This window comes from Cyprinodon tularosa, unplaced genomic scaffold (assembly GCF_016077235.1).
Source record: "Cyprinodon tularosa strain WSP-4 unplaced genomic scaffold, ASM1607723v1 ctg101, whole genome shotgun sequence".
Taxonomy (NCBI): Eukaryota; Metazoa; Chordata; class Actinopteri; order Cyprinodontiformes; family Cyprinodontidae; genus Cyprinodon; species Cyprinodon tularosa.
In genome coordinates this window covers 1,340,616-1,352,994 of record NW_024037794.1, presented here as the reverse complement: position 1 = coordinate 1,352,994, position 12,379 = coordinate 1,340,616, and the positions used below count along the sequence as shown (strand labels likewise).

Below are 12,379 nucleotides of genomic sequence, written 5' to 3'. Positions count from 1 at the left end.
GTCCAGGAAAAGCCTCTGAGGTTGGTTTTAAAAAACAGCTGGATTTTGCCAGCAGAAATAGTTCTAAAAACAAATAAATACCCTATTATATCTAAAAATACCTAGATTTTTTGTAAAAGCTTTTTTTTTTTTTTTTAAATCCTACATTTATTTCCTTTTTAGTTCTTATTAATGCGCTACTTTGTCTGAGTCTATCCTATCAAATACATTATATGTTCAGTTTAAAATGTGAAGAAATTTTAAAAAGTTCAATGGTATCAATATTTTTTGGGGGGTAAAAAGGTACAGAAATGAAAGGAAAGATATTTTACCTGGAGGGCTCCAAGGTTCTCTAGTAGCTGGTCAGTATTAGAAACACCCAGAAGCACAGAGCTGACTCCTTCACTTCGCAAACACCAGGCTGTAGACGGAAAACAACACATTTCTTTGTTATGATTTATGATCATACAAACAAGTCAGCATCCGTTATAGCATCAATGAAAATCCTGAGCTGTTTGGAAAAGGCTCCTTCCATTTTTTTTTTGTTATTCTGTTGCTTAAATAGCCTCAAAATGAATAAGTTAGATAAAAGGCTGTTTCCTTTATTCACCGTTCGAAATGAGAAAAACAATAATACATCTATTAATTTAAGTTAGATGTGTGTCCTTTTTAAAATGTAATCAGAAAATGGTCCAAATAAAACAGTTATTTGCCTAAACATGAACAAATCAACAGACAGAACAGTAGACCAAAGGTGAAACAACATTAGTTATGAAAAAAACTAAGAAATATGACAATTCTAGTTTATCTAACCACCTCTGCAGAGAGGAGGATCATAAGAGATGTAATTATAAAGGGTTAATTTTCTCTTCAACTAAACCCAAAAGCAGAAATCTCCCCTGGTTTTGAACTCAGAGTCTGAAGAGCTCTCTGTCAGAGAAGTGCCTAAAAGGATGGCTTCTCAGGATCACAGAGTCTCTATAACAACCGGGATCTACATGCCATCTGTTTGTTTGGGAGGCATGCCAGGGGAAACAATTTTCACAAACGTGTGGAGCTTGCTAAGTGCTATTTAACTGGAACCGTGTGGTTTGGTCCCATGAGGCCAAGATTGATCTTCAGGACTAAATCCTCCAGTTGAGTTTGGTGTGATTGAAGTTAGTTGAAGTGTGATTAGTGTTTGGAAAACCAGCGCATGCCAACAGTTTCATATAGTGTAGGATCTCCTGATGTGGTGGGCTTATTTCTCCCATAAACAGCCCATCAGTGATGCCTGAAAGGCCTCATTAATGCCATACCAGCATATTTAAACACAACAATCTAGTGGCATCTTCCAGAACACTTAAAAATGGGTTGTCAATGAGGGTTTTAGCAAGGTCAAGATTTAAAATGTATCACTCAATCAAACAGGAAGTGATTTTTCATAACACCCTGCGTAGAATATTTAAAGCCACATGTTTAGGTTTCTTTTCCAGGAACAACCACATTTAAAAGAGCAAAACCTAGGAACCCTGTAGGTCAGGAAAGCTGATACCAAACTGCAATAAATTACACTCTAAAAAAGACCTTTTACTGCTTCACAGAGTCATCATCCAAACAAAAAACAAATTGAACCCTTTTTTCCCCACAGGATGAAAACTTTTTCTCAGAAATCTTTGTGCGAAATTAATTTAAGTATCGACTTTTATTCTATGCAAATAAATGCACCTAATTTTAAACAGCTTTTTAAATGAAAGAATCTCGGCACATTACATCATGAGCCTCAGAAACAACAACTAAATAACTCCATACATAATGGTAGTTTGAGTGAACCTGAAAACAGATTTCAAACCTCAATAAAAAAGCATAAATCAGAGATTTTGTCCAAAAACCTATGGCTAACTGTGCAGCAGTGCAGCCCAGTCTGTCTGCCAGTAGATGGAGCTCCTTGATTTTAGCCAGCTGCTTTCTGCCTTCCTCACTGTTCACCCTCTCCTTCAGCCACTGGTATCCCTACAACAGAACCAACATTAAGGGAAAATCAGTAATTCACCCCCAACTTTAGCATCAGCATACTGATGAAGTAAGAAGGAAAAATCCCTGTTGAGAAACGCTTAAATCAAACTGACCTTCATTGCTGCTCTGGAGCACTCAGGCACACCATCGCTGTACTTTCCTGTGATTAATCCACATGCAAGTGGAGACCAGGTCATCGCTCCCACACCTGAGAACCAGAGTACAATTAAACCCAGTAATGCAAAGCCGAGCCTTTATGAAACACATCCGAGTGGACAGGGCTCCAGGAACGTGGATGTCTAACCGATCTTGTGGTAGAGTTCAGGAAGCTGCACCTCCACTTTGTCTCTCTGAAAATAGTGATACTCTGCCTGCTCACACACAGGTGGGATCAGGTTGAACTGACGTGCGACGGAGTACGCTTCCTGCAGAGCGAAACAGACCCAAAACACGTTGATTAAAAAGGAGAACTTTTGAAAATGTAGATAACAATGTATTTGCACAGATTTGGTTTGTTCTCTGCATGCACCATGATCTCCATTGCGCTCCAGCGGGAGGTTCCCCAGTACATGGCCATGCCCTGGTTTATTACAAACGTCATGGCCCGAACGATCTCTGTAAGATCACAGTATTACACTGCTTACATTGAAAATGGAAAACCTTTTTAAAGCATCATTTTAATGAAAGATATGTTGGATGAGACTTAAACAAACCTTCCATTGGACTGTTGACGTCATTTCTGTTGGCAAAAACTAAGTCCACATAATCCAGTTGGAGCCTTGATAGAGATCCTCGTAAACCTGTGATAAACAGCAGACATTTTGCATCAGGAAATTAATTAGACATGAATGTGTTTTGAGATAAAGCTTTTGTTTCCTGCTGATTCCCACGTCAGATAAATACAAACAGTTTCATGGTTCATGAAATGCTCCGAACTTCCATATCGTCGTGTTTTACACCATGGTTTTTTCTCACACAGTGTTTACATTTGATCATTACTGCACTTTATGGAACGGAAAAGTTCATTTCACTGCTAAGCTGCTGCTCATTTATTGTCTGAAAGCTGCACAAAACAAAATTTTCTTTTGTATACACTATGTGTATACACTATGTGTATACAAAATGACAATAAAAGTCTAAATTTAAGTGGTTAACAGCTGTAATGCTCACACAATTAACAGATTTCTGTCAACCCCTCAATCCCTATTATTGCAAATATGCAACAAACTCTTTGTATATTGCAAATACTCAAGAAAATATTTGCATTCCCCCAATGGCAGTTATTACAACACACTCAGTGTAGATCTAGGAACCTTTAGCCATTTTTATGCTATCATTGACCGTTATAACTGCTTCGGATTAAACCTATTTTTTTTTTTTTTTGTGCAACAGTCAAAGTAACAATCTTTGTGTGGCACCAAAAAAGCCAAAATACAAACAAATTTTTTAGATGCATGTAAATAAATTCAAGCCTCAAGGATAAATATTGTTTGAGCAATAAAAAGAGCAATATAATAAACAATAGTTCTGAGCAGTTAAACATTGATCTCAACATTCAAAGAATGCTAACACACAGGTTTCTATATTTTACCCTTTATAGGGTACAATCTGCCTCTTTAAGTACAATCAGTTAAAAATTCATGAATTATGTAGTGAATCCATTGTTGGCATTAAATAAAAAATCCCTGTATTTATTAGTTGTATCTTCTAAATGTTTTCCTTCCAGTTATGCTAGTAACAAATCAAAATTCTTAAGTCTGAGTTGATAAAAAAAATTGTATCCTTCTTTCTTTATTTGTCTGACATTAAAAATGCATTTACAAAAAACAGACATTCATTCAACTAAGAAGTTAGTTTTTGATGAAAAATAAGACAGGCATCCTCATAAAAGATTATAAAACAATGTGGGAGGTGATTACAATGTGAAAAATGCTGATGAAGGTTCTCAGTCATCCAGGTCATAGTCATCCCGTAAAAATTCAAAAAATATCCACTGGACTTGGTTTTCAAGGAAGCTTTCTCAATTCAAATGTCTGGATCCGCAGTGAGTTTGAGTCTTATATAGACAACGCCTTGTATCGCTTGGAAACATGCAATGGTAACCGATAAATGGGTCGTTAGTTCCATCGTTAGCCTGTAATATCTGAACCTGTCTACGATTCTAGGGGTCGGTCGTTAAAGGGGGGATTGCCATTAAGGGGGGGGATTGTCTCCTGTAATACCTGAAACCTGTCTATGATTGTTAAGGGTTGGTCGTTAAGGAGGTATTGTTCACCGGCTGGGGCGGGTAGGTCCCTCGTTCCTCTGTGATGGGGTGGGGGGTTTGGTGATATCTGGAAGGGATCATGTCTATGATTGAATTGTATGTTTTTGGAATCTGGAATCTGAGTCCACCACCTCTGTTTAAAGTTGTTTTTTCTCTCTTAACATAGATGGCTTCCTCCACGCCCCTCTCAAACCACATATTTTCTTTATCCAGAATATGGACATTCTGGTCCTCAAAAGAATGTCCTTTGTCCACAAGGTGTATGTGTACTGCGGAGTCTTGTCCAGAGGCGGCCGCTCTTCTGTGTTGGGCCATGCGTCTGTGGAGAGGTTGTTTTGTTTCGCCAATATAAAGATCAGAGCATTCCTCGCTGCACTGAACAGCATATACCACTCCGCTCATATTCGGTCTGGGGGTTTATCTTTAGGATGCACTAGCCTCTGTTTAAGGGTTTGGTTTGGCTTGAAATGTACTGGGATCTTGTGTTTGGAGAAAATCCTCTTGAGTTTTTCAGACACTCCAGCAACATAAGGGATTGTGATGTTTTTGCGTTTAATTTTCCCATCGCTGTCTTCTGTTGCGTGTCTTTTGGATTTCCTTGCTGATTTGATAAAAGCCCAGTTTGGATATCCACAGTTTTGGAGAGCATCTTTGATGTGTTTCTGTTCCTTTTGCTTCCCATCTGTTTTAGTAGGGACATGTTCTGCCCGGTGTTGTAAGGTTCTGATGACTGAGAGTTTGTGTTCCAGTGGGTGGTGTGAGTCAAAAAGAAGATACTGGTCTGTGTGAGTAGGTTTCCTATAAACTTCAATGTTTAGGCTTCCATCTCCTTCCATGCTCACTAGGCAGTCCAGAAAGGGTAGTTTGTTGTCCTTGGCATCCTCTCTGGTGAATTTGATGTTACGGTCAACAGAGTTGATGTGTTTGGTGAAAGCTTCCACTTCCTCTAGTTGGATTTTGACGAAAGTGTCATCCACGTATCTAAACCAGTGGCTTGGTGGTATTCCATTGAAAGTGTCTAAAGCTCTCTTTTCCATTTCTTCCATGTAAAGATTGGCTACAATTGGTGATACTGGAGATCCCATTGCGCAGCCATGCTTCTGTCTGTAAAAATTACCTCTGAATTTGAAATAGGTTGTGGAAAGACAAAGGCCCAGTAGTGTGCAGATCTGGTCCGGAGTGAAATTAGTCCTGTTGTTTAAATCACTATCTTGTTCACGTGTCCTGACTGTTTCCACTGCCTCTGTTATAGGTATGCATGTGAAAAGTGAAGTAACATCAAACGATACCAGGGTTTCTCCTGGAGCCATCCTTAAATGTTTGGCTTTGTTGGCAAAGTCTTTAGAGTTTTTTATGTGATGTGGTGTGTTCCCCACCAGTGGAGCTAAGATATTAGTAAGCTGTTTAGCAATGTTGTACGTTTCAACCAAGTTGTTGTTCCTGATGGCCGATTCAGTGGCCGTGATCAGTTCCACAATGGGTACTTCTTGTGGAGCAATGGCAAAATTCAGGCCTTTACTCAGTACATCCATCTCTGGTTTTGTCAGTGGTCTGCTAGATAGGTTTTTAACCCACTTGTCTTCAACCTTGATGTTATCCGCCTGAGTCATGTTGCTCTCTTGTTTAAATGCTGCTTTCTGTTGTAATCTTTTGAATTTGGCTTTTTGTCTTACTTTTGTTTTATGATGTTGTGAAAGCTTGGCTTTATTGACCAAAATAGCAACTTCTTCAAACAAGGTTTCGGGGAGAAGTTTGGATAGCTTCTGCCTTATCTGATCTATTTTGTGCGAGATAGCTTCAATTGTGAAGTGAGTCTGTCTAATCCTCTCACTAAGCAGCTTTTTGTGCGCATTCCTAAGAATCTGTTCTGCCCTGTGTCCTTTGAATGTGAAAAATGTATTTTACTGAGAATCAATCAAGAATCACGACTCTTAATTGTCACTATGTCACCATGATGAAAAGATGGCATGTCCTACCTTCAATAATGTGCTTTCTGGAGAGCCCTCGCTCTGTTTCGGCTCTGTAGATGATTAAAACCAACCAGCAATGAGTGCATTAAAAAAATAAACATAAACTCTGCACTGTTATTTAATGTTATACTTACTGGCCTCCCCAGTAGATTTTTGTTGTTATGACAAAACTTGAGCGCCTGTAAAAGGACACAAGCGTCAGTATTTAAAATGCGTACATTTACATTCTGCTTATTTCTTCTCTGGTGAAATTAAAAGCAGGATTTTTTGCAATCTGCACAAATTCAAAAAGCAATAACTAGTTAATGCAAATTAAAAGTTATATGATTGCATTAAAATGCATTGAATTTGTGCATTAATGCATTAAGGGGGTTAAAGCTATGTAGTTTTCTAAAGTGGATAAAGTTCCCTTGGGACTGGGTTTTAAAGGAGGGATTTGAGCAGATGTTTAATGTCGAAAAAAACAAGAAAACAACATTAGTAATGTCTTTACATCCACGTGAGTCAGATATGAAATAATAAGATGAACATTACCTCCATCCTTTCTTTTTGATAATGTTCCCTAAAGTGATTTCCGCTCTGTGGGGCAAAAAGTCTGAAATTAGTTTTTCTTCATCCCAACTTGAATTTTAGAGGCATGAAATTATTAATAAAATATACATATTTCTAGTACTTAGATTTCCCCACACTTTTCTTTCTTACAAAATAGAATGAATCCTACATGTTTTTATGCCAAAATAACCTTTTTTTTTTAAAAAAAAAAAGAACATTCAAAAAATAGAATTTCTAAACTTGAAATAAATGTAATTAACTTCTCAATAAGAGGATAAGTATTCTAGTTCTGACCTTCCAGAAGCATACACCTCTGCTGTATCGAACAGGTTAATTCCATTTTCATAAGCGAGGGTCATCAGGTTTTCAGCCATCTAAAGAAACGCAAGCAGTTAGGAAACATGGAACAACAGACAAAAGGACACAGGTGGAAATAAAACCCCACAAAGATTTGTTTTAGTCGCACAGACAGTTAAACAAAAACAGGGAGGGGTAGAAAGGGCAGAGAAATCAAGATAAAAGGCAGAACTCTCACCTGATCTGAGATCTGTGATCCAAATGTCACCCAGGTGCCTGAAAAAAAGCGACCAGTTTGTTAGTGTGGAGTGTTTAAAAAAAAAGAGAGGAATTTCTCAGTGCCTTTAAACCAACTCACCTAACCCCAGGCAGGAAACACGAAGGCCGGACTTACCCAGGTTCCTGTGAGACACGAAGAGACATTTATTTCTTTGTGTATTTACTCATCTTAAAACAGTAAGCTCAACTTAAAAATCAGTGTCAGTTCTTAATATCCAATATTCAGACGATCAACAAGAGAACACCCAGAGGAAGCATGTTAAAAATAAAGAGAGCTTTAATTTTTTTAAAGGAAGTGAGATAGAAAATATAAAGCGTGATGCAGCAAATGAAATGTATATATATTTTTAAATTGTTATTAGAAGGTAAGACTGAGTCTTTACAGGTAAAGTTAAAAATGGTGCCAAACAGGAATAACATCGGCAGTAATCTAAGAGAAAAAAATGTGGCTGCCAATCAACCTGGAGTGGTTTCTATAACCACTTCCAAATGATGTGGATTCCAACAGTGAGAAAGATTGTTCACACCTGGAAACCATTCAAGGGAGCCGGACCCCCATCTGAAACAAAAACAACCACTGAGGGGCTGAAAAAAAAAGAAACTGAGGTAATGAAAAAGTCCCACAGAGCGGCTCAGTGTGAATCTACAGCAACTCTTCAACCTTAGCCTGATCCTGGAGACGGTGTTGTGGACCACCTCCTGCCTTGTTCTGATTCGAAAGAAAAATCAGCCAATAGTCCTCAATGACTATAAAGATGTTGACCTGACATCTAACATCATGAAGGTCCTAGAGAGACTCCTGTTGAACCACCTTAGCAAACCAGCAGCAAACAGGACCCACAGCAGTTTGCTCTGGCTGTGGAGTTGGAGTTGATGAAGCCATCTTACACCTGCGCAAACAAACCCACTGTCATTTAGCACTGTTAGGATCATGTTCTTTGATTTCTCCAGTGCATTTAACACGACTCAGCCTGACTTACTTTATCAGAAACTCAGACAAAGGCATTAACAATCACTTGGATCAAAGACTACCTGACAATCAGGCCACCGTTTGTAAAACCAAATAGTCAACTGTGTGACCAGGTAGTGTAGTCAGCAGCACAGGAGCACCACAGGCACACCCTCCACTCCTTTTTGCTCTGACTTTTAGTATGAGACTGCACTCAATGGGCCGGATTTATCAAGATCCAATTTTGCGTGCAGTAATTTGCGCTCGCAAACTGGAATTTTGCGCGAGGGGCTGAACCATGGTTTGCGGGGGATTTAACAAGAGTGATTGCGTAACTGTTGGCAGGTGCAAAACTGTTGGAGACGCCCTATTTAAATGATGGTTTTGCGCGTTTTGTGGTTTGCGGCAAAGTAGTTTGTAGTTTGTGCAAACTAGTGCATTAAGAAATTTTAACCTTACAGTGACACCCCCACCCCCTCCAAAAAAAAAAAATATATATAAATATATAAATATATATATATATATATATATATATATATATATATATATATATATATATATATATATATATATATATATATATATAAAGAAAAAACTTTGGCAACCTTTATTCCCTAAGGTGCTCTGTGGCTGAATTTCTACTTCACTGCAGTAAATCCCCGCAGCATTGGCATGTTGCTCCACAGGCGCAGGGGGAGAATCTCGACCCCGTCGGACAGCACTTCGGACAGCACTTCGGACAGCACTTCTGAAAAAACGAGATAGGGAGATCCCAGCTCTCGCTGCAACCGTACGCTTGAATGACCCAGATGCAAAAAAGTGCAATGTTGCAAGGAGTTTTGTGATATCTGGTATTGCGTGGGTCCTCCTTGTGGCTGGCTCCAAATCCATTCGGAGTTCCCCCAACAGCTCCAAAATGGCAATGCTGGATAAACGATATGTTTTGATGATCGTTTCCTCGTTCATTCCAAAAATATTCACACGGAGTGAAAAAATTCGTTCTCTGCGTCTCCTTGCTTCATTTCGATGTCTCCTTCTTGCGACAATAACCGCTGCCACGTGTGCGCAATTACGCATACAGACCATTTGCACCTTCTTTTGAAACGTGTTAAATATAGTGTCAGATACCGTTAGCAAAATTGCTTTCAGGTTTAATAAATCACTTTGCGAGTGCTAAATTAATATATTTACATGTTCTCCTCCCACAAGACGCAATTTTGCATGTAAACGCCCCATATTGCATATTCATTGCAGAAAAAGTACTAAATGGATAAGAGGCGCTATTTAGCACGTTTTAAAGACCAAATCCTTTTAGCACGCTGTTGATAGATCAGTTTGTACATTTTTTAGCGTGCGCAGTGAAATAGCTCACGTTTTTATACACGCAAACCTTTGATAGATCCGGCCCATTGTTTTAAACAGAGATGGACAAGAAGCTGAGTACAGGGAGTTGGTGACCCAGCCATCTGATCCTCCATGTAGGCAAAATAAGGGAGAGGATTGTAGATTTAAAAAGAAACAGGAACTGGAGATGTAGCTGTAAAATTGTCTAGAAGAAGGGACGAAGCAGACACTATTTTGAGGCAGCTTAGGCCTTTCAGTGTTTGTAGCAGGATGCTGCATATCTATAATGTTGTTGTGGAGCGTTTGACCTCTTCTATTATCTGCTGGAGCATCTATAAGAGCAAATTACCTAAAAAAGCTAGAACCTCTTGATATTATTTTACACAGAACAATTCATTAAATGAAAAACATCATGGTAAACCCTGAGCTTCCTTATCAGCCTGTCTAACAACAAGAAAGTTGTCAGTCAGAGGCTTCTTCCTGCCTGCTGAAAACAGACTGCTACAGGAGATCTTTCCTTGTAGGAGAAACCTCTATGAGTTACAACATTTAATTTCCCTTAAGGCTTGATGAAGTATTTCTTGAATTGAACATCTTTTCTGTGCATGAACTCTTCCTCTGCAGCTAGCTAAAAGTCTCTCCTGCCTGAGGATAAATGTCACACTTCTACCCTAATTATTTTGGAATAGCTGAACTTTTATTCCATTAACTCTAAACAGCTGTATATGTAACACAGTGGGTCAGTAAAACCACTCCTTAGCTTCTGCTAAAATGTTCTCTAGTCTTTAAATGACCCAAAATGCTCCATAAGCTGTAGAGGAGTCCATTACCCAGCTTGCAATCACTGATTAATCGGACAACTGAGTGTTGAAGGGATGGCATGGAGAAGCAGGGAGCTGCATCTCTCCAAACACAGAAGCCTGTATGGCTGCAGCTGACGTGGGCATAATGTTTGCTGTCCTCCTCTTCCTCCTCCTTTATATGAGCTTTTCCCCATCCCAATTAGCCGAGGAGCCGGCTGGAGGGACAGCAGGACTGCAGTGAAACTCAGTCGTCTTTTCATCTCTTCCCCTCCTCTGCCTGCGTCCGCCACAAACGGCCAAATGAAGACAGACAGACTGTCAAAGCATTTAGACACAGCCAAACGAGTCCCGCTTTTATTTTTCTGGTCTATTTTTATTGCTCGACGTGGAACTATTTTTAGTAACCTACATAAGTAAGCATTTGTTCAGCGTGGGGCCGCATGTGTGTTTATGCTCCGCGAGTGGGTGTCAGATGCAAAGTGTTTGTGTCGTTACATTAAACCATGCCCAAATAGCGCACAGGTTAAAGGTCGCGGATGATAGATGAAGTGAAAATGTGTTTGTGGGGCTTGCGCATTGCTAAATCCTTGTATGGTAATCTGGCTCTGGTTCATCAGCCAAACACAGCTCTCCTTCTTCTCTCACACTGAGGCAGTTAATGTAAACCTCTGGGTGTCTTTTATAGCATATATGTGATCTGTTATTCAAAAAGTCCAGTGGCGGTTCCATACCAAATTTACCCTTGGGGCCAGGGTTTTTCTTTTTTTTGGGGGGAGCTCAAAAAATATGTATGCCCCACTCAAAAAAAAACAAAACAGAACAAAAAAACAAACCAAATTTAGCAAGACAATAGTTTACCGCTGACTAAGTGAGCCAGAGAGCCAGTTGCAGCTCTGGTCCTACAGGTTGCAAATAAAAACCAGCCCATATCATCATAAGCAAATGACTTAGCATTATGTCTTCAGTATATGGGCCATGACTAGTTCTACAGGGGACACTGGCCCCTGATGGCCCCTGTCTAAAACCACACATTTTTATATCATTTTCAAATTGGCTCTTAGCTGCATGTTTTGTGACACATGTAGTGATGACTCCTTTATGTTCCCCCAGTTGCCCATTTACTGTTTATCATAAAAGCAAACATTTATTATTGTCTAACAATCATATTGTATCATATTACATTGCTTTGTCTCTGTATTAATGTCTTTTTTAACTTAATTGTCCCTTGTCGCTGTCTCTCTTTGCATGTGATTGGCTGCATAATTAGCCAAACTAATCAAAGTCATGGGAGTTGGCCGACTCATTTGCTACTAATGGCCATCTGTTAAACTGCCTGGTTTTGTGGAGGACACATTGGTGTAACCGTGTTAGTTGGAATTAACGTCAGATTTCTTTGTAGTTTTTACGGTAAAACTAAAGCTGTATTTCAGGGTCATTAAGAGCAGGGGACAAGTGGTTCATTTAGAATTTACAGTAGATAATCTCAAAGGTAAACAGGTTAGCCATCAAAACACAGAATGATGGATATTTGATGTTCCAAAACCACTGTAGTTTACAGGTTATTTTGGACATCATCCTGTTGGAACATACCTCGCTAAACAAATATGGCAGGGTTCAAGCATCCAGTCATTGACTCAAGTGAAGTTGTGGTATATGGAGGTAAGCCTCTTTCGTCATTATGTCCACTTACAAAACATAAAATGCCTCTGCCTGCAGTTGTCTTTGAATTGACCTCACATTAACCTTCTCAAACATGCCCTTTCCTTATTGCTTAGAAGCTCTGTATTTATCTCACTGGGTTTCACACTTCCCCCTAAAAAAACATGTTAAGTTCATCCCAAGTCGGCACCTGGAAGTTCAGCCATGCTTACAATGTTCAATAAAAGTCAAATAAAAACCAACTAATTTCTTGGTCTGCGTCAATTAAAATGCCTATATTAGAAAT

At 39.2% G+C, this 12,379-nt stretch overlaps 1 protein-coding gene across 2 annotated transcripts in view; it reads right to left on the bottom strand.

Moving 5' to 3' along the window:
* Positions 1-242: 242 nt before the first annotated feature.
* LOC119778458 (voltage-gated potassium channel subunit beta-2-like) overlaps positions 243-12,379 on the bottom strand; it is a 41,247-nt gene continuing 29,110 nt past the window's right edge. For both annotated transcript variants that reach the window (XM_038277682.1, XM_038277674.1), the window contains exons 2-13: positions 7,418-7,461; positions 7,298-7,335; positions 7,057-7,136; positions 6,745-6,789; positions 6,345-6,389; positions 6,217-6,260; positions 2,688-2,774; positions 2,504-2,589; positions 2,279-2,399; positions 2,088-2,182; positions 1,851-1,971; positions 243-400 (exon numbers count right to left, since the gene is read on the bottom strand). In XM_038277682.1, coding sequence (XP_038133610.1) covers positions 258-400; positions 1,851-1,971; positions 2,088-2,182; positions 2,279-2,399; positions 2,504-2,589; positions 2,688-2,774; positions 6,217-6,260; positions 6,345-6,389; positions 6,745-6,789; positions 7,057-7,136; positions 7,298-7,335; positions 7,418-7,461 — 949 coding nt within the window. In that variant the 3' untranslated portion in view covers positions 243-257. The remainder of the gene's footprint in view (positions 401-1,850; positions 1,972-2,087; positions 2,183-2,278; positions 2,400-2,503; positions 2,590-2,687; positions 2,775-6,216; positions 6,261-6,344; positions 6,390-6,744; positions 6,790-7,056; positions 7,137-7,297; positions 7,336-7,417; positions 7,462-12,379) is intronic.